The sequence below is a fragment of the Pseudopodoces humilis genome, chromosome 9, assembly GCF_049639895.1.
Source record: "Pseudopodoces humilis isolate 2021_Gansu_Grassland_sample_001 chromosome 9, ASM4963989v1, whole genome shotgun sequence".
NCBI lineage: Eukaryota > Metazoa > Chordata > Aves > Passeriformes > Paridae > Pseudopodoces > Pseudopodoces humilis.
In genome coordinates this window covers 3305438-3325089 of record NC_142208.1, presented here as the reverse complement: position 1 = coordinate 3325089, position 19652 = coordinate 3305438, and the positions used below count along the sequence as shown (strand labels likewise).

Genomic DNA, 19652 nt, shown 5'->3' with positions numbered 1-19652 from the left:
CTGGGTCAAGGTGGTCATGGCTTTGTCCAGGCAGCTCTGAAACCCTCCTGGGAAGATCCTCTGCATTCCTGGGACTTTCCTTGTGGTGAAACACTTTCAGCCAGCAGGTTTGGGCGCTGTCCTTGTAGCCTACAATGGTGTCTTCATTCTGTGCTCTTGTGTGGGTTGGAGAGGGACCACAATCCCTTCTGTGGGTGACCCTTCATCCAGCCAGAGCCTGCTGGCCTTGGGTCTTTCCTGATGCTCCCAAAAAAGCAGGCTGGGGTCTGTTCAGAGCTGCCTCACCGGCAGATTTAGCTCATCAATTCAGTTCTTACTGATTTCCATCTAATTCCCTCCGGGACAGCCTATTCACCATCAACAGGCACAGCTTTAATGACTAAAGAAATTACATCATTATTACAATAAGAATCAGCTGAAACTAGGCCTGGCCAGGACAGGAACCACTTTACTGAGGACACATGAGGAGATTCAAGTGCAGGGAAAAGCCAGAACTTTCCAGAAAGTCAAGCTTTGCACATCAAAGGATGACCAGCAGCACTCAAGGGGCACCAGGGATGCCCAGAGCCACAAAAAACTCTCCCAGAACGTTGCTGGATCATCTGGAGTTGGAGAGGACCCACAAGAATCATCCAAGTCCAAATCCTGCACAGCCCAAATCTACCACCATTCCTCTAGGGAGTGGGATCACCTATGGAGCTGTGATTTGAAATGCTGAGGATGAACCCTCAAATGGGACTGTGATGGTTTTCAAGAAGGGGAACAGCCTCTTCTTGCAGTGCCCAAAGTAGCGGAACCGGTAGAGGCCCGGCTCTGTGCCAGCCGGGATGTGCCACTCAATGGTCACATTGCTCTGGCCTCGGGATCCTTTGCTCCAGTAAAACCTGCAAAACAGGCCCAAAACTGCAGTCAGCAAGGAAATCCACGTTTTATTGGAGCTCACGACGTGCAATGAGATGAACACGCTCCTGGTAAGTGCATTTTAAGTCCTCCCTGTGCAGGGGCAGAGCTAAACCAAGAGGATGAATACTCACTTAAATCACAAACAAAGTCTAATTATTGAGCTCAGGACTTCTGGTACCCATTTCCATATCAAAAGCCCATTTTCTTTTACAGACTCCTTGTGCAAAAGCCCTTCTGCTCAATTCTAAAACTCTACAGAGAATGCTCAGCCTCAAAACCCCCACACTTCACCTGGACACAAGGGATTTTTCAGCTGGCTCTGAGGGAGCCCTTCTTGGGAAGCTGATGAAGATTCACCTACAGCTTTGAAAGGTGTCACCAGCCTTGCTGCTTTGTGGATATTTTTCCTGAAGGCTGACCTCTCCACACTTAACTTTTCTTTCTTCCAAACTTTCCAAAATTGCTGTCTGCTTATGCTGCACAGCACATCTGGGCAGTTTTCCCTGTGAGTCTCTCCTCTTTTCTCTTTGGCATCTTACTCATCCCCACAGTGTGCCAGAGGGATGGATCTAGGCTAGGGGCAAGCTGGACCACAAACCTCCTGTACTTTCTGCCCTTCCTCCTCCCTTTCCCAAATTTACAAGCCTCTGTTCCAGGTTCTGGAGCCAAGGGGAACACCAGTTTTGCCAAATTGCTCCCCCCCCAAATATGAGCTGATCCTCCCCTGGAGAGCATGGCCTGCAGGGCCAAGACTAACCTGGGGCTGGGAGCTCTGGAATGAGGTTAGACTGGAATGATTCCCTGGATTCTGTGGGACAGGGAAATTTCTCAGGGCACCCACCTGGTGTCCCAGGAGGCGTCGTTCAGCACCGTGCGCCAGCTGCCGGAAATGTTGGAGTATCTCTCCACCGTCAGGAAGTTATGCTCAGTCTGGAATAAAAATACCAGAGTTTGGCAGACACTGAAGGTACAGGCACGTCCCCACCTTCTGTGGCACTTTAAACTGGATAGGGACTCTGCTTCCTCATGCTTTACTGGCAAATCTGGGAATTACTGGCAAAAATGTTATATTTTATTGCCAAAGCACAAATTTAAGCTGATAAATGATGCAAAGAACTTACCTGTAGGAAGAGAATGGGCAGTGACAATGTCCATGCCAGGTGAATCATGGAATGAATTAAGTGCTTTTCTAATTTCCTTTCTTTTGTTAAAATAAAGCAGCAGGGTGGTAGGATGGAAATTAGAGACCAGGTTTTCCCTGGATATCAACTTGGTCTAACGCATAATAAGGTTCAGCTTCAATAATATAAAGAGGTCATGAACAGCCCAAATTCACTTCTTTGCCCCAAAAGCTATCTGGTGGTGTGAATTCCCAAAGCACACATCTTCCTCTGGTCTCCCAGCAATGAAAAAATCCTACCCAAATACCCATTAATCCCAAACACCCCAATTCCAGCATCATTCCATCCCATTTACCGCATTCTCTGCAGAGTTCCTGGGGTTTGCACCCACAAAAGTCACTTCAGCAACTTCTCTCTGGGGAGGGGAAATTGAGATTTGTGTTAAAGGCTGAGCAGCACATTAAGAGCATCCTTTGAAGAGGCCATTTGATGCATTTAGGGGGTGGGTTGTTTTTGTGGTGTTTGATTGTGCTTGGTTTGTTGTTGCTGTTGTTTTAAATTATTTATAATTTCACTTGTTGCAACAGCAGTGGACAATTTATGCTTTGTACTGCTGCTCTGGGCCTTGCCATTCCACTTGTCCACTTGATAAACTCCACCACTGCACATAAAAAAGGGAAGAAATATGGGAGGCTTTTCAGAATGCCTCCCTGCCTTACTGCAGGGAGTAAGGAGACAGCAGTGAGGTGAAAGCCCTTGCTCTGAACTGAAATCTTATCTAAATGCTGAGCATTAAAAACAGAACCATTTCTGACATTTTGATTTCATTTCTTTCACATTCCACAGCAGAGGCATCAAAGGTGACCTGATTGCTGCTTGTAAAAAATCACTGTGCAATATTTGCCTACTTTATCAACTGCTGTTTTGTTTTGAAGCAGAGGGGGAAATCTGCTTCGTGTTGAATGAAGGGCTTTTATTTTCTCCTTTATTCACCCATTTTATTCCCATCCAGTACATGGAAATGCTCTGTCCCTGCCTTCTCAACCGTGCCCACCAGAGAGATGAGACCTGGTTGGTCTGAGGGCACCACAACTCACAGATTTGTGGGGTGAGGGGGAAGAATTTAAAGGCAATTTCTCAGGTTTTAGGGACTCCCTGAAGCCCTCACCTCTCGATACTCTTGTCTCACTTCTTCCAGCACATCCCCAAAGTCTTTATTGGCCGGCGCGTTCTCGGCGCTGAGCAAAGGCAGCAGGGTCAGACTGGTTACGTTGAAAAGTGGGGGCTCTGGACCACGGGGCAGCTCCTGAGTGGCATTCTGGGAGAGGGAAGATGTGCTCCTTAAACATCCACATGGACAGCCAGGGTTCCCTGAGGAGCCACAGCACTGCTCCGGCTCTGCCTCCCAGCCTCCGCTTGCACAGATTGTAGGAATAATAAAGTGAGTGTGAAACCAAAGCAGAGGATCTCCATCTGTGCTCTGCCTGCAGGAGCAATCCCTGCAGGACACCTGCTGCCCTGTAGCTGGGTTCTCCTAAATCCAGCCCCAGAACATGCCAGGATATTCCTGCCCAGCACTCCTGCCCGGTGTCCCAGTGTTAATGGGCACCACCAGGCACACCAAGAACACAGCAAGTTTTTTTCCCTTTCGGTAGAAAAGCAGCAACTTCAGGCAGTGCTGAAAGGTTGGAGGTACTGATTTCCTACACTTTGAGCTGACAAACCCCCAGAATTTCTCAAGTGGTGTCAGACCCCCGTTACAGGAATTATTTTCATACCATGTAGTGTTTCTCAGGGTGGATTCTGAAGAGCAATGGCAGCAGTCAGGTGGCCTCAGTGAGGACCAGCCACCACCCCTGACAGGATTTAGGTGTCCCCAGCAGCCTGTGGCATGTGGGAAGTGCTGCTTACCAGAGCAATAGCCTTGGCCAGGCCCCTGTACAGCTGGATGTAAGCAGAAAGGGTGTGTGGCCCATAAATAGTTGAGGCAGCCTCGTATCTTTGAACCTGGAAAGGACAAATTTGGGAGAGGAGGGTTGGGAAGGCTCCTGAATGGTTTGTACATCCCATCCCACCCAGCTCAAGATCAGCAGTGGGGTCATTTACTCCCTTTCTGATAAGGAGACAGCCCCAACAATTCACCAAAGTATTTCTGCTGCAATTTCAGGTTACTCCTCATTCTCCAACCTGTTGCAAACAGGGAGGGCCTGTTTGCTCTTCCCTTTAGTACAGTTTTTACCCTCTTTGCTCTCCCAATTATTACCCTTTTTTAGAAAAGATTTTAAAAAAACATTTTAAAAAAAAAATATTTTACCCTTTTTTAAAGGCTTCTGATGCAACTTGCCTCCCCCTCCAACTTTTTTGAGGTGGGATTCTTCTAACCCCAGTTCTTCCAACCTTCCCTCCCAATTCTCCCTGCCTGTTTTGGTGGTGAAGGAAAAGAACTCCAAACACACATCATTTCACATGAACTATTAGCCCATGGAGCCAAAAGCTGAGCTCAGTTAGACAGACTCAATCCCCAATTTAAACATTTACCTGGTATTCCTCGTAGGTGGTGATGTAGTGGGTGTAGACATTGCACAAACCTGCAATTACAACGTTCATCTTTGGTGTCCCGTGGGAATCAAATTCCTAAGGAAGGAAATACAACCTTTACCTTGAAATAACTGCTTCATGCACAACTGTACTGTTGTCATTATTACTGTTGTTGTTATTATTACTATTATTATATTAATATTATATATATATATAATGTTATGTATTATATATATAATATAAAATATTAATAATGTTATGGTAGTTGGCAATATTATTGGTATTATTATTTTATTATTATTATTATTATTATTATTATTATTATTATTATTATTATTATTATTACCCAGGACAGAATACAAAGTTATATGGGAAGGGGGGCTGGATGCTCAGGAATGCAAACCTACAAGTGCAATTTGCGTTTTTTGAGGTCTCATATTCACTCCCCAAAGAAAAAGGGTACAAATGACCTCACATTCAAGTAAATCTAGGGGTTTTTTTGGAAGCTGATATATAGCTGATTAGGACTGTATACTCCTAAAAAAATCAGGGATATAAGTGTGAGAAAGGCCTGGTGAATTGCGGAGACAGCATCTGGGATTGGGATTTTATTAAAGCTGCAGACAGGATGTGTCAATCAAATGAAAAAAAATACTATTTTTTTTTTACTTTTTTTTTTCTTTCAGTTGTTCTCATGTTGCAAAATCCTGGTAGGGATTAAGGAGCTGAACGCCTCCATCCCAGAGCCAAACTCCTGCTGGCATCAGTTCTGCCTGGATCCCTGTGGAATTGGCTTAATGGATTGAAACCCGATCAGTTGGTGTTTTGGGGAGGATATTCATTTATCCTGCCTGTCAGGAAGCAGATGGAAAATCTTTCTGAAGAAAATGGGAGAAGGAAACATCTGTGGGACACGAGTCCCATGAGCCCAGCTGGGAAGAGAGGAGGGCAGAACCAGGAGGCTCAGAAAAAGAGAAGTTCCAGACGTGCTGTGCTCTGGGGAAACCCCAGCAACTCACACTTTTAACAGCTTCCCGCAGCCTGCGTCCAGACATGGTCCTAGGGCATGGAGGGAACAAAGTTAGGCTCCAGAATCATGGAATCCCAGGATCACTGAGGCTGGAAAATCCCTCCCAGCCCATGGAGTCCAAGCTGTGCCTCATCCCCACCTTGTCCCCAGCCCAGAGCACTGAGTGCCACGTCCAGCCCTTCCCTGGACACCTCCAGGCATGGGGACTCCAAACCTCCCTGGGCAGCCCCTGCCAAGGCCTGAGCTCCCTTTCCATGGGGAAATTCCTCCTGGTGTCCAACCTGAGCCTCCCCTGGCACAGCTTGAGGCCGTTTCCCCTTGTCCTGTCCCTGTTCCCTGGCAGCAGAGCCCGACCCCCCCTGGATTTGGGGAGAGCAGGGATCTAAAGCAGGAATTGCTGGCTGGACTTGCAGCACCCACCAGAAATTCCCACAGCAGCTCCAGCATTTCCCAACATCCCTTAAAACCTCTATGCACAAGTTCAACCAAAACACCTCAAAACATTTCACACCCATCACCACAACTAGGGAGGGACTGGAGGCACCCCAGGGCAGGGTAGAAATAAAGACACTAGAGATAAATCATTATCCCATTTAAATGTGCATCATTGCACCACCATCAGTCAGTGCAATTCATCATTATGACATTTGTGGTGCCAAAACCAGAATCTAAGTTAGCAAATTCCTTTGTTTTCCTTGAAACTGCATTTTGTCACAACCAAAATGATTCAGGAAGCCTGTGTGCATCTCAATTATTCTCAGGGTGAGTCTGAGGACAATTTTGAGCCTATCCCCATTACTACCAGCAGGCAGAACTGTTCCAAGAGGCTTGAACAAAATCTGGCTGCAATAAATAGAGCAAGACCCAAGGAATACCCACGTGAACTCCCCGGGAACAGCAAGGATTGCCAGGGATCCGATGGCAACGATCTGCACGTCCACAATGTCCGGGTGCCAGGGGTGGGGCCAAGTCATCTAAGGGGGATGAAAAAGTGCAGACAAATACTCTGGTTTAGTGGGAAAAAAAAAATAGCTGAGGTGTTTTACTTCCTACAGTCATCAACCAGGCAGATAAATGTGTTTTGTGAATTTATTTTTAAATTAAAGTTAATTTATTTGTGAAACACGTGAGAAGGTGTTTTACCTTCATATGATGTCTGACCGTAAAAGGCATGTAAGGCACAGGTAAATACTACGGGTAAGGCAAAAAAATCCCCTAAATAAGGTGTTGCCAGAGGGGCAGCTTTAGGCAAAGTGGGTAAAGAAGGTCAGGGTAGCACCTATAGACCTCTCACCTGCATGGAAAAAGGGTAGAATTGGGATTGATGAGGAGATGAAAAATCACACTCCAGCAAGCCTGAAAAGGGCTTTTTTTCTGAGGAGCAATTTGCTGGGGTCAAAACATGAATGACAAGAGCTTGTGAAGCACATCAGAAGCAGGAGGCCTGTCAGAGTATCCCTAAAATGTGCTAAAGCCATAAGAATAAAGTGTAATTTACTCTCAGTAACACCATCCTGCGTGGAGGAGGAGGCTGGGAGGAGCTGGGGCCTCTTCTGAGGAGAGCTGAGGTGAGGAGCTGATTGAACACAGTGACAGCAGGGAAGTTTTTAAGGCGGCTGGTGAAAGGAATAACAATGAATTTCCTTATCCAGACAGTCTAAGTGCTCTGAAGAGCCCTGGACAGGATCATTCTGCTCGGCAGCAGCACATTTGCCTCAGTGCCAAGGGAGCGCCAGGTGGGATAAGGGACAGTGATCTCCATTTAGAGCTGTCGAGCAGGATTTGGGGAGAGCTCAGAAACACCAAGCCATGCCCTGGGCATGGGGATGGGCTGGGCTCGATGGAGCAGCAGCTCTGCAGAGCCCATGCAGCCTGTGCTCCCTCCTTGTTCTTCACCAGACATCACAGACATTGCCTGTAGCTCCCCAACAAAGCCCTGAGGGATTGGGGTCTGTGATTCAAGCCCGGTGATCCCTGCACTCCCCATGGGAGTGTCCTTACCTCCCCTGTGCTGAAGAGGATGGGCTTGGGTTTGTGGCAGGCTTTGGTTTCGTTCGATGGCTCTCCCAGCAGCTGGTCCCGGATTTGGTCCCAAAACGGGTCCCCTTCTACTGCACCTTGAGGGGGAAACATCTTGCAACAGTGTTCCTCAGCTGCCCCAGCAGCTTCCCAGACTCCCTGCTCACGGGAGTGGGACATTTCTCAGTGGGCACAGACCACCTCCCTCTCCTGGGGTGCTTTGCAGAGCTCCAGCCCAGCTCAGCTCCTGGCAGCCTTCAGGTAATGGGAACAAATGAGCAGGGGAGTCCCAAACCAGCTCTTAATTCCCCTATTCCACATCCCCTTGCTCTCCTTCCTCCAGGGCATGGCCATACCTTTTCCAGAATGGACACAGACAAACCTGTGAGGGGTTTCCCCCACCTGCCTAAAAACCATTCCTTTGGATGCTGTGAAGTGACTCCAGGGGTTCCAGTCTCCCTGGGGAATGCCAACCCCTCCCTGGCCATGCAGAGCCGCATTGGGACCTGCCCCCAAATTACCTTGGGTGAAGTTGAAAGCCCCCACTCCATCAATAGTCCCTGCAGCAAAGCTGTGCCCCAGGGCTGGCTTACAGGTTTTAACCTAAATCAGAAGGGGAGAAGGAAGGGAGTAAGAGAGAAAACCCGTTTCCCTCACTGTGGCAGCTGCTGCTGCGGGAGCAGGGCGTTCCCTGGCGCTCTCACCGTGTGTGTGGCGTTGAGCTCCACGGACACGTTGCTCATGTTCACCCACTGGTGGGCTGAGCTCAGGGGCCCTGTCACCTCCTGGGAGGCTTTTTCATACAGTTCCTAAGAGACACGGGAGGTGGAAAAACATCCTTGAAGGACAAGTGGTCAGGAACCCAGCTCTGCTGAGGAGCAGCTGTATGGATCATTTCCTCGTTCCACCTTCCCGGGGCCTCTTCCAGGCACTGTACTTCCCAAATCCCTTTGTTTCTGTCACCCTGACTCTACACCCTGCATGCCCTGAGCCCTGCAAGCCCTCCCTGTCTCAGAGAGGGAGGACATTTCTCTTTTACACCTAAACATGCCCCTACTTCAGCAGGATGGCATCTTCTGGTTGCCACCTCTTGGCATTTCTCACATTTTAGACCAAGCAGAAAAAATGTTATCTGTGAGAAAGAAGCGCTTTGCTCTACTCAGTGCCTTAAAGATAATAAATACTCTGCCATGTGTTTACTGCACCCCTGACAGCTGCAGGTATTTACTACACACACTCAGCCCTTCAGGGAATGGTTTTCCAGCCTCAGGTTGGCCCGTGGGAAGGGTTGCCAGAAGTTGTACAGGTTTAATGACATTCCTGGAAGGAGCTGAGGGCACAGCCTTTGAAGGCCAGGAGTCTGAGGTGTTAAAGACAATAGCAGGGTTTTTTTTTCCCCTGTGTTTGATGCACACACCAGGACTCTCACACTGGGGACAGAGGCACGATCAGCCTGGAGTGACTTCAGGGCACAGCCTCTGAAACAGTGATTAAAGGGAAAGCCAGCACCAAGCCTCCTGCTCTTCCTCCTCTGCTGGACATGCTCCAGTTCCTACAAGCTGCTGTCCCTGAAGTGCTGCCAAAAGCGCTCCTTGCACTCACTGCTCTCACATCACACCAACAAATTCAATCCAGGGAGGCTTTAGAGCCCCCAGGTGACAAAAGGGAGCCCTCAGGACTGAGGAAATGCAGGGCCAAGCAGAGCAAGGGGAGCATCCTCTGTGGGGGTTCAAGCCACACATTTTACCCCACATTTATGTCAGTTTGGGAATGTGATGGCAAACTGGCCCACAAGTGGTGGTGGTGGTGTCTCTGAGCTCTTCCAGGAGGATTTTTCCTGTCATGATGCCTTTGAGATGAATGGGAGGGAGAAGGAAGAGGATAAGAGGGGACATCCTCATTATATCCCAGTGAGGAATAGTGTGATTAAAAACCCCAAAGCAACATTTTTAAATGACAGCATCTGCAATGATGTATCTAAAAAAAGGAATGTGCTGTCCAGTCTAAATTCAGGTTTCTAATCAGATGTGTTACACCTGAGGAAATGTTTCCCCACCATTAAGATTTCCTACACTGTCCTAAGTCTAACGAATTCCAGGCTCTGAGGTCCTCCTGATTCTGGCAGACAGAGACATCACCAGCTGGTTGCAGAGCTCATTTACTCATTAAAAACAAAATCAAGGAACTTTGGAGTAATTTGAATCTCCAAACATTCACCAAAACAGGTACAAGATAGGCAGAATGTGGAATATGGAAGATACAAGATACAAGGTAGATAGAAGATGGAATATGGAATATCCAGAGGGAAGGGATCCACAAGGCTGATCAAATTACTTAAATTAGCATGAATTCCTGTCGCAGCAGCACTCACACACACTCAGAAAGCAGAATATGCCTCACCTTTGCTTTCAAGTAGATATTTTGCCCTATAATCCTGGTGCTCTCAAACATATCATTCCCGGGCCCCTTGGCCATGCACATGGCTGCCTGTTGGGAAATTTGGTCATCAGTGATTATGGAGAGCATCTGGCACTGCCAGGTTGTCAGATCCTGGGAACTGGGAACTGAGAGCTTCTTGCAGGCCACATCAAAATTAGGCACAGGGTTACTACACTCAAGGAAAATTCAGGGTGAATGACCAGAAAATTGGGGGTGAGGGGCAAAGCACAGTTAATTCCTGGAAGTGGCGCCCAGGCCAGTCCAAGAAGAGGTGATTTTTTACTTTTGGTGCCCTCTCCATGCACGGCTCTGCAGAAGGTGGGTCACACTCACCCCTCCGACGGGACAGGTGCTCTGGGGGTTGTCACACGACTCGCCCGTGTTGGCGCAGAACGGGCCCCGCGTGTTGGGGGACACATCTCCCAGGTTGGATGAGGCAAAGGCGGCCACAAAAGAGCCCTGCCAAGGCCAGAGGAGCATTGCAGTGCCTTGCAGGGAAAGCTGCAAAGCCCACCTGCAGCTCTCCCCGCAGCCGCTGCGATCACCAAGCAGGACTCTGGTTTATTCCCAGAGTCACTGGGAGCACTGGAATGGGGGAGGAGGGGGTTTAGGCACATCCCAGGGGTAGGGCAGGAAGAGCAGGACAGAATTGGATGCACACCATGCCGTTGCAGGGAGAACCTCACACCACCTTGGTGTGCAGGCAGTGTTTCCTCCTCCCCCTCTTCCACCTCAGCCCTTCCCAGCATGTCCCTGGCTTCTCATGTTGCTGATCAGAAGTTTATGGGTCATTGGAGCACCTTGCACAGGATTTTTTTCCCTTCCAGGCAATCACCATGACTGATTTACTGGGTGAGAACTATTGGAGCTAACTGCAGGGACACTTTCCTGGTTGTTCTAGGCTCGAGCACTTCCAGGGACAACCACAACCTCCCCAGATTTTAATCAAAACAAATGTAATTCCTCAAGTCTGAATAACTGCCACCGATTACTAGTTTGTAAAGTCAAGAATACACCTTCCTGTTTCCCTTCTGTAGAGGAAGAAAGGAAATAAAGCATTCACCTCAGTCCTTGTGTCTCTGTTTGCCCACCCTGTCCCAGCCCTGTTTCACCCATTCCTTTGGGCACTCCCACCTCTCCGGGGAGCATCCCCCTGTTCTTCTCCTGCTCGAACAGGTAGGAGGCGTAGCCCACGTTGTCGCTGTTCACCAGGTGGTTGGAGTTGTTCATGCTCACCGGGTGCACGGCAAACCAGCTGGGTCACAAGGCACACACAGAAAATGCTCTGGTCACTCTGTGCAGCAGCTCAGACCTGCTCAATCTCATGTGTCTGTGGGAATTTTCTTTGGGAGAGTACACACAGAGACTCGTGGTGCTTAGGGCTGGATTAACAAGGGCACAGGATTCCCATCCTCTCCCTTCCCAGCCAGGGGGGCTCATGGCTGTAACAATCCAGGCCTTGAGGCCACAAGAATTTGTCACTGTCATTATCAGGGCCACCAAGCTCCTTCAGGTCTGACCTGACTCTTGCAGTAACCCAGAGAATTATGTTTTGCAGGGATTTTCATATTCAAAGGAACGAGGAGGAGTCAGTCATGTAAAAAAGGGGGAAGAAGGGAGCACTTTGGTTCTTACAAAAAATAATGAGGGTATGGAGAGAAACCTGCTGCTCTGGTGGTCGGTACCTGATAAGGCCTAGCTCGGATCCATCCTCATCTACCATCTTCAGCACCACCATTTCTTTATCCGTGTTGGATGAATACCTGGATGGGAACAAAGCCAGGAAACCCCATCAGAGTCAGGGCCGTGCTCTGCATCGCTCTGGCAGGTTAAATCCCCACTAGGCTGAGCCAGGATGTGAAAAGGTCATTGCAGGTACTGCCAGTGCACAATGAGGCCTTAGAGAGGCATCTGAAACCAGCTGGGGAGGTGAGGGAAGAGCTCTGGCTGCCACTGTCCTCCGGCACCTCTCCTCCAGGGAACGGGGATGACACAAATCCGTGCACCAAGGACCTCACTTTAATGCCCTCTGACCCTTTACTTGTTAAATAAAGCACAAGGTCGCATCCTTCACCAATTCCTCGTGCTTGGAGAGGGCAACTACAGCTTTCAAATCCTTTTCAAGCCGTTAATTTCTCCCTCCTGCCTGGGGAGATTTTACCTGTTCCGCTCGGACTGCGGGTTGGCGAGGTAGGAGAAAGGGCTCCGGTTGATCTGGCTGTTTTCTACCGTGCCTCTGTTTATAAAGAGCCTTCCTCTCTTCATGTTCTCATGGGCAATACCTATGCTCTGCAAAGCAGCAAGACAAGGGGTATCATCCGGTATGGCACACGGGAGGTTATCCGGGAAAACTCTTTCTTTCCCTCCCCAGCCCTTTCCTGGAATTTGGGGGTGCTTGTTTATTTGGGATTTTTCTTCTCTAAAATTCTAGAAAATTATGATAACATTTTTAAACTACCAACAGCTGCCTCTGAAGAAAGGATGCAAAGCTTCTGCTTTTTGAGCTGCTTTCACTGTCAAGCACAAGCCCCCCTCAAAGCGTGTTTCAGGCCGTGCCACGTGGAGCTGCCACCCCAAACACCAACACGCTGAACTGGGTGACACCGACCTTCACAATGCCGTTCACGATGGAGCTGAGGGCTGGCCTGACCAGCCCCTTGCTGGTGATCCAGAACAGGGTGTACTGGAAGTACCCCCCGGGCCCTGAGTGCGTGTGGGTGCCGCTGAGGATGACGTTGTCCTGCCGGTACAGCTGGCCGTACTTGCTCCGCAGCTGCTTCAGCACCTGGGAGGAAGGAGGTGCTCCTAAAAACCCCTTCTCGTGCCCAAAGGCTACGGAGATTTGGGCCCAGCTCTTGCAAAAACCTCAACCATCCATCCCCCTCCTCAGGCTTCTCTTCCTGCCTGGCACAACAAGGAGGTTGTAGCTGTGGGCTTGGCAAGAACTTCAAAATAGGAATATCTGGTGAAAGACCTTTAAATCCAACCTGAAGTGAATCCCAGATCATCCCAGGATGATCCACAGCTCTCCAGCACCTCCCTCCCTCCCTCCTCTGCTACATTAGAGGCACCATGATAATGTATTTGTGATTCCAACAAACTCCCGGTAACTTTTCCACTAAGAGAAGAGTGAGCAAAGTCCAGCCTCATTTGCTGAGGGCTGCAAAGCTCTTTTCCAGCAGAGGCACAGCACCCCCCCAAGGAAATCCCGAAGGAAACAAGCCCCCAGCCCCTCCTTTGCAGCCCCTTACCTCCAACCTCACTCTCTGGGACACCATTCCAATGTCAGCACTGACAAAGATGACCCGCCTGGAGTTCTTGAGGTCTGCCACGATGAAGGCTCGGCTGTAGAGGCGCGAGAGGAGCCCCCCACCCACCTGGTCGGGGTTGGCATATCCCATCTGCAAGAGAGGAGCTCCTTCAGAAATCCTGAGCTGGTTATGCCTCTGCACTCATTTTCCTGAGCGGATTTGCCCAGGGGTCAGAGGACTCATTCAACAGCTCCGAGCTGTGACTCCGTGTCACCCCGCAATTCTAACCATCATGGAATGCTTGGGCTTGGAAGGGACCTTAAAGCCCAGCTCCTTCCAAGCCCCTGCCATGGGCAGGGACACTTCCCACCAGCCCACTTTGCTCCAAACCTCAAAGACATTTCAACTTAAGTTTGAAGGCGACACCCATTTGGCAAGGCAGAGGCTCTAAACCAGAAATCCTGCCAAAAAACACTCACAAAGGATGAAAAAGCAGTATTTCAGCAACCCCATGAGGAATTTCCCCAACTCACCAGAGGCACTTGTGCCACAGGCCCCGTGCAGTCAGCTCTGCCAACACCCACCAAGTACTTTGCTGGTTCTGCTATGTTGTTGGAATCTGTAGGAACAACAGCTGGCAGATCAGGGCACACGGGAGCGAGCAGAATCAGGGACAAAAGAGGCCAAAGAGCTCTGGCTGAGTGCTCTGAGTGGATTTCCAGTGGGCTGTCAATGTGCCCAGGCTGTGAAGACCTCTGGGTGGAGCAGGAATGAGGAACCACCCGGGGAGCTCTCCAGAGGGGTCACTGGGCTGTGTCAGATGGGTGGTGATGCACGGCGAGGGGGAACAGCCCAGAGTTCCCAGTTAAACCCTCCAAGCCCACCAGTACCACGCAGGAGCCAGATCCAAGTGCTGTTTCCCAAAGACAATTCAGCTCAGCAGGGATAAGACAAAAGGGATGGCGTGTCAGGAGCTACTGGGAAAGGACTAGGGAAGAGAGAAGGGCACATCCAACACTTGTGCTGGTGCCCTGGTCCTCCCCCCAAAAATATCACAGCAGAGCCAGCTGAAGCTCAGAGAAGGGAATAGCAGTTCTGAGCAGTGATCTCCAGCCAAATGGTGAGGAAAGGTTCTCCCAGAGGAGGTGGTGTCTCACCCCAGCCACCGGGAAGGTGCAGAAATCCTTCCAGGATGGACAAACCCGTGGAAGAAAAGTCATAGAGGGCTATCAAATCATAATCAATCAGAAAGGTCATCTGCATCTCAGGAGTTCCCAGAGCCACAAATCACTGCAGCCTGAGATAATACAGTGGGAAAATATGAAATATTTCTGTGTGCTTGCTCTGTTCCCACAGCTGCTGCTGCCCAAGGCAGGGCTTTGGGATGAGGGGATGCTCTGTCTTCCCAGCCTGGCCTTTCCTGGGCTGTCACTTGGAACACAGAACGGAAACACTCACACTGGCCACAGACTGATGCCATTTCTGTCATTTAAAATTATACCAGCCAACTGGGCCACCCCCTTAGAACTACCCTTCCTCCTTCTCCTCCTCCTTGAGCTCTGACACAGAGGAGAATCACTTGTGCAAAACTCTGATGTGTTACAGCTTAAAAACATGAAGTTTTGAGTCCTAAAGGTGAACTACATCCAATTTGAGACCAAAATCTAGAAGATGGAAGGTCTCACTGCTGAGATGTTAAGTACAGCTCCCTTGTGCCCTGTGGGATGGGGTTGGAGGCATCAGTGGGCTGGGATGGGGTTGTAAAACAAATCCTGGGAGTGAGGGGCTCTCAGGACCCTCTGCAGCAGGCAGAGAGAGGGAAGGGAGGATGGAAGGAAGGGATGGATGCTGGCAGCCAACCTCACCCCATCCCTGGAGCTATGCATCCATGCCCAGAGCTGCTGCTGTGACCCCCCTGCTCCTGCTGCTGTGCCTGGGTGAAAGGACCACATGCAGGGGCAGTGGTGGCAGCTCAGCAGTGGCCTGGGGACCTCTACCTGTCCCCCTTTCATTTAAATCCTGCCCTGGGCACCCTGCCAGGAGCAGAGGGCTTGGAGGGGCTGGGATTGCTCCACTTGCCATTGTTGTTTTCGGTGAGGAAGTGCAGGACCAGGAGCACCACGGTCAGGGCGATCATCAGCACCAGGCACGTGATCAGGATCACCTCCAGCTGGGAGAAGGAGCACCTGGACCTCTTTCCATGCATGGTGGGGGCACTGTGGGTGCAGAAAGGAGCCCGTGGGACATCCCAGTGAGGGGCACATCCCACCCAGAGCTCACACCCCACCCCCAGAGAGCTGTTTGTGTCCCCCACCCCAGTGTCAGAGATGGCAGCAGCACAGAGAAGGAAATGGAGATTTATTTTTCAGCTTAAGACAGCAAAAAAGTATCTCCTGCCGGCAGCAATCACTGTCTGACACCAGGCCTGACAGGAGCTGCAGGGAGAGCACCCAAACCCCCAACCCTGCGCTTCCCAAGGCACTTTGCTCACCCTTCTGAAGAGATCTGGGAATAAACCCCACAATATTCCACCAGATCCTGTGTTCTCTGAGTGGCTGGAGGAGATGCTGAAGCTCAGAGCAAGTCAGGAGATAATATTGTCACCACAATAAACATCAATTTAGGAATCTCCTCTTCAAGGTCCCTCCCAACCCACACCAGTCTGTGAGTCTGGGATTATTCTGTGATTAGAAAGGGAAGAATGAGGCAGAGCATCTGATTTTCCTGGCGGTAACATTCTCCAGCTCTGGTAAAGCTCCTGCCTCCAGGTTATTCCTCACAGGGAACGTGCCCTGGAAACAATGAACCCGCAGGAAACAACTGCTGGAATGAGCACTTGTGGTCCTGAAAATGCTGCAGTGAGAAATCAGCATCTAAGTGGTCACTTAGACTTGCTCCAGGTGACCTCTCTTATCAGCTGCTTTCGCTACAGCACTCATGGTCAGGGCTGAACTTCACAGAGCAAATATTTTAGTGACAACAAATCAAATGCCACAGGTTCCCACCCTGCCCTCTTTATTCCCTGAGCGTGGCACTGGCTGCCAGGCACTCTCAGCTGTCCAGAGCTATCCCAGCACCAGCCCAAAACACATCAGCCTGGCACTTCTCATCATCCCTCTGACAAAACTGCCCCAAAGCCACTGGGAGATACAAACACCGATCCTACGGGATCCCAGGGGAATCTCCAGCGGGATTACCTGAGCTCCCTCACCCGTCCCAGTGGCTCCCAGCTCCAGACCTGCTCCAAGCTGGAAAGTTCAGCTGGAAAATTCTTGCTGAGTAACGCCGTGAGTCAAGCGTGGCACAAGATAAGGAGAAACCAATCAATAATTTGAATCCCACAAGGAGGTGATGGAAGGTTTTCCCCCCTGTGTGTTTATGTGAAGCTGCAGACAGCACCTCCCTCTCCCAAAGTCATTTTTCCAGGACTGCGCTGCTCGGTTCTGGTGCCCGAGGAATTTGGGAATGGGATGTTTTTTCCTCTTCTGCCTCATCACAGCTTGTCCAGCCTGTGGAATGGTGGCTGCTTCCAGTCCTGATTCTCATGGAACTTCAGTGCTCAGGGTTTCCATGCTCTACTAGAAGAACTTGGAAACACAATTGTACTTTAAATGTAAAATACTTCTCATTAATGCATTTCTATTTGGCAAAAACTTTATTTGTTAAAAAACAGCTTTTTTCAAGTCTCAGATAGGCCTAGATAAATTCTCCAGCTGCTCAGATACACTTTATCCAAAGGGTTTTGGCACTTTGCTCCTCCCCAAAATGCCAGGACCTCTCACACCCTCAGATGTTGGTGCAGTGGGAAGATCCAACCAGCTGTGGCCCTTCCTCCCTCCAGCATTGTGGTGGGAATTAAGAGCTGGGAGCACCTCTGGCATTTTGCCTCCCCTCTCAGGAGGTTCAGCTTTTCATCACCTTTCCCGTGGCGCATCCCTGATCCGAGGGTTAACATTCCAGGCAATGTCTGCGTCAGCGCCTCAAGGTCACGTTCAGCGTTGCCCTTTGGCTCCATGATTTTTGGACTGGCTGATGGGGAGAAACACGATTTACTGATACCTTATCTCCTGGCTGCAATTCCCAAGGAACCTGCTGGCCCTGGGAACAGCCTGCTGTGCCGTGTGGGCTGGCAGATATTCCCGGACACCGCTGTGCTCCTGGGAATGTTCGGGTCCCAAAGGCCTCGGGGGGAACTGAAGAGGACACACAAAACCACGGAGGGGTTGCTCTGCTGGCGTGGGAGAGCTGCTGGGAAGGGGATGAGGCAGGAACAGGTTGGGAAAGAGCTTTTCCTGCAGGTGATACACCTGCTGGAGCATCAGGAAAAGCTGAGAGATGGAGTTTTAAGGAATTGTTACAGTGACAGAGCATCCTGCCAACCTCACCCCACAAAATGAAAATAGCTGAGGGAAAGTGGCTCTGTAACCACCTGTGGCTGGGGCTGGAGGAGGAAAAGGGAGACTGATGACAGCTCAAAACATGCCTTGGGGAGTATTTTAAGTTCTTTTCCTGTTGAGGTTTTGGGGACCCACAGCTCCCCATCTCCCCCAGGTGACGTGGCCCTGTCCAGGCCCAGAACTACAGAAGGAAGAAGGAGCTTTTTGGTGCAGAAAAGGCACTTTTGGGCTGCAAAGACCTCAGCTTAACTGCTAAGGGCTTGGTAAATCCCTGTGAATGCCTCCCTGCATGTGGAAATGTGAGGAAGGTGAAAAGTTCCCACAGACCACCCTCCTTCCCAAGACCAGGAGTCCTCCAGCTTCTTCCCCGTGCCATTCTGTGCCAAATGAGTCTAAAGAAAGCGATTTTTTCTTTACAACCTTGATCCTCCTGAAAAAAGGCTCCTCCCCATCACTGCTACCACAGGACTGCGCTCTGTGACCTCCCCAGGCACATCCAGGGGCTGCAAACAGCACAGGCATTTCATCTTCAGCAGGAAAAGTGTTTAAACCCTCTTGGGATTAATGGATCCACTGAAGGAATCAGGAAAAAGCTGACAGAAGGGAAACCACTCAACACAGATGGCCAAATGTGCATTTCCTTCATCAGTGAACCTTGTGATTCCAAATCATTAAGAAAGAGGATTCAAACTACCTCCACACAGGAAAAATAAAATAAATTAAGAAAATTTGCTTTGAAATATAAACCCATTAAGCATTTGCTTCCCTTTCCTCTCCTCATTTTTCAGTTTCTCATCCCTCCTGAGCTAGACCAGATCATTTCAGGGAAGTGGCCCTTTCCTACAGCACCCAGATTTCACTTTAAAACCAGCATTTCCCGGTGTCTTGGAGAGCTCCATTTCTGCAAACCATCCAAGCTGGGGCTGGGTAAAACTAAACTCTTCTCTTAAAATGCTCAGGCCACAATCTTCTCTGTAAACCTTCTGAAACAAAACTTTTTCTGATAGGCAATGAAGAGACTGAAAATCCCTTTTTTGTTTTTTTTAAATTAGAAGGCCTGGAAGGATTCCTGAAACTGGCTGTATCACAAGCCTTTTCCCCCCACCTTGTTCTAGGGGGCAAAAATCCCTTTTTTCCTGAGAAGCCACAGTGGATGAGCTGTAATGATGGGCCCCAGCGTCACAGCCTCGCTCATCCCTGCAGGACAGAAGCCTTGATTCCAGCCTGTTTGCTCAGCCCTGGCCAGGTCCTGAGCAAAAAATTGGAGCAATCATCATCTCAGCATCAGCAGGGGGCTTGCACAGAGCTGAGCTGCTCCCCAGAGCCTGAGATCTTGGGTGTGAGGGGCCCTCAGAGCTCTCTCAGCCCCCAGAGCCTTCACAGCAATGAAGAGGCCTCTTACATAACGCTGTTTATTTAACAGAGAATGGCCAAAGTCCCTTTTGCTCGGGTTCAGGATGGCAGGGGATAAAGTGTTTGCACAGAGCTGTCAGCAAGAACCCTGCCAGGCTTTGGCAAGGGTGCTTTAGGCAGCACCACGTGGATTTTCTTCCCCACCTTCCCAGGTCAAAACATACACCCCTACTCCAAGCAGCAGCTGGAAGTGGGATCACTTCTTTGTGGTGGCAAAGAGTGACTTTCCTGCTGGAAAAAACAGCTGGGAGCACGCTGGGTGTCGGAGTCAGAGGCACAGGAGATGTGCCCTTGTCTATGATACCTGGCTCTGACATCCAAGAAATTTCACACAACACCATGGAGACAGATGTTAAACAGAAAAACTGGGAATGGGAGTGTGTGAGAGAGTTTCCTTAAGTCACTAGGTGAGAAAGTTAGAGTTCAGGGTTTAAGCTCTTCTAAAAAATAAGAGACAAGATGGAGGACTTAGGGTGTTGTCCCTTTCTCCTTCTTCTTCCTTCTTCATCTCCTTCTTCTAGGGATTTTTGGGAAATAATGA

The 19652-nt window shown here is 49.7% G+C and overlaps 1 protein-coding gene across 1 annotated transcript; it reads right to left on the bottom strand.

Annotated features, from left to right (window-relative positions):
- Positions 1-527: 527 nt before the first annotated feature.
- Positions 528-15507, bottom strand: ASAH2 (N-acylsphingosine amidohydrolase 2). Its single transcript, XM_088059662.1, has 20 exons — positions 15381-15507; positions 13835-13920; positions 13302-13451; positions 12659-12835; positions 12212-12339; positions 11736-11813; positions 11185-11305; positions 10384-10509; positions 10012-10098; positions 8316-8420; positions 8133-8214; positions 7594-7709; positions 6472-6566; positions 5582-5621; positions 4563-4658; positions 3936-4031; positions 3193-3342; positions 2380-2439; positions 1745-1833; positions 528-884 (listed from the first exon to the last, which is right to left on the bottom strand). The coding sequence occupies exons 1-20, from the start codon at positions 15505-15507 to the stop codon at positions 692-694; spliced, it is 2202 nt and encodes a 733-aa protein (XP_087915788.1). The 3' UTR covers positions 528-691.
- Between the last annotated feature and the right edge of the window lie 4145 nt (positions 15508-19652).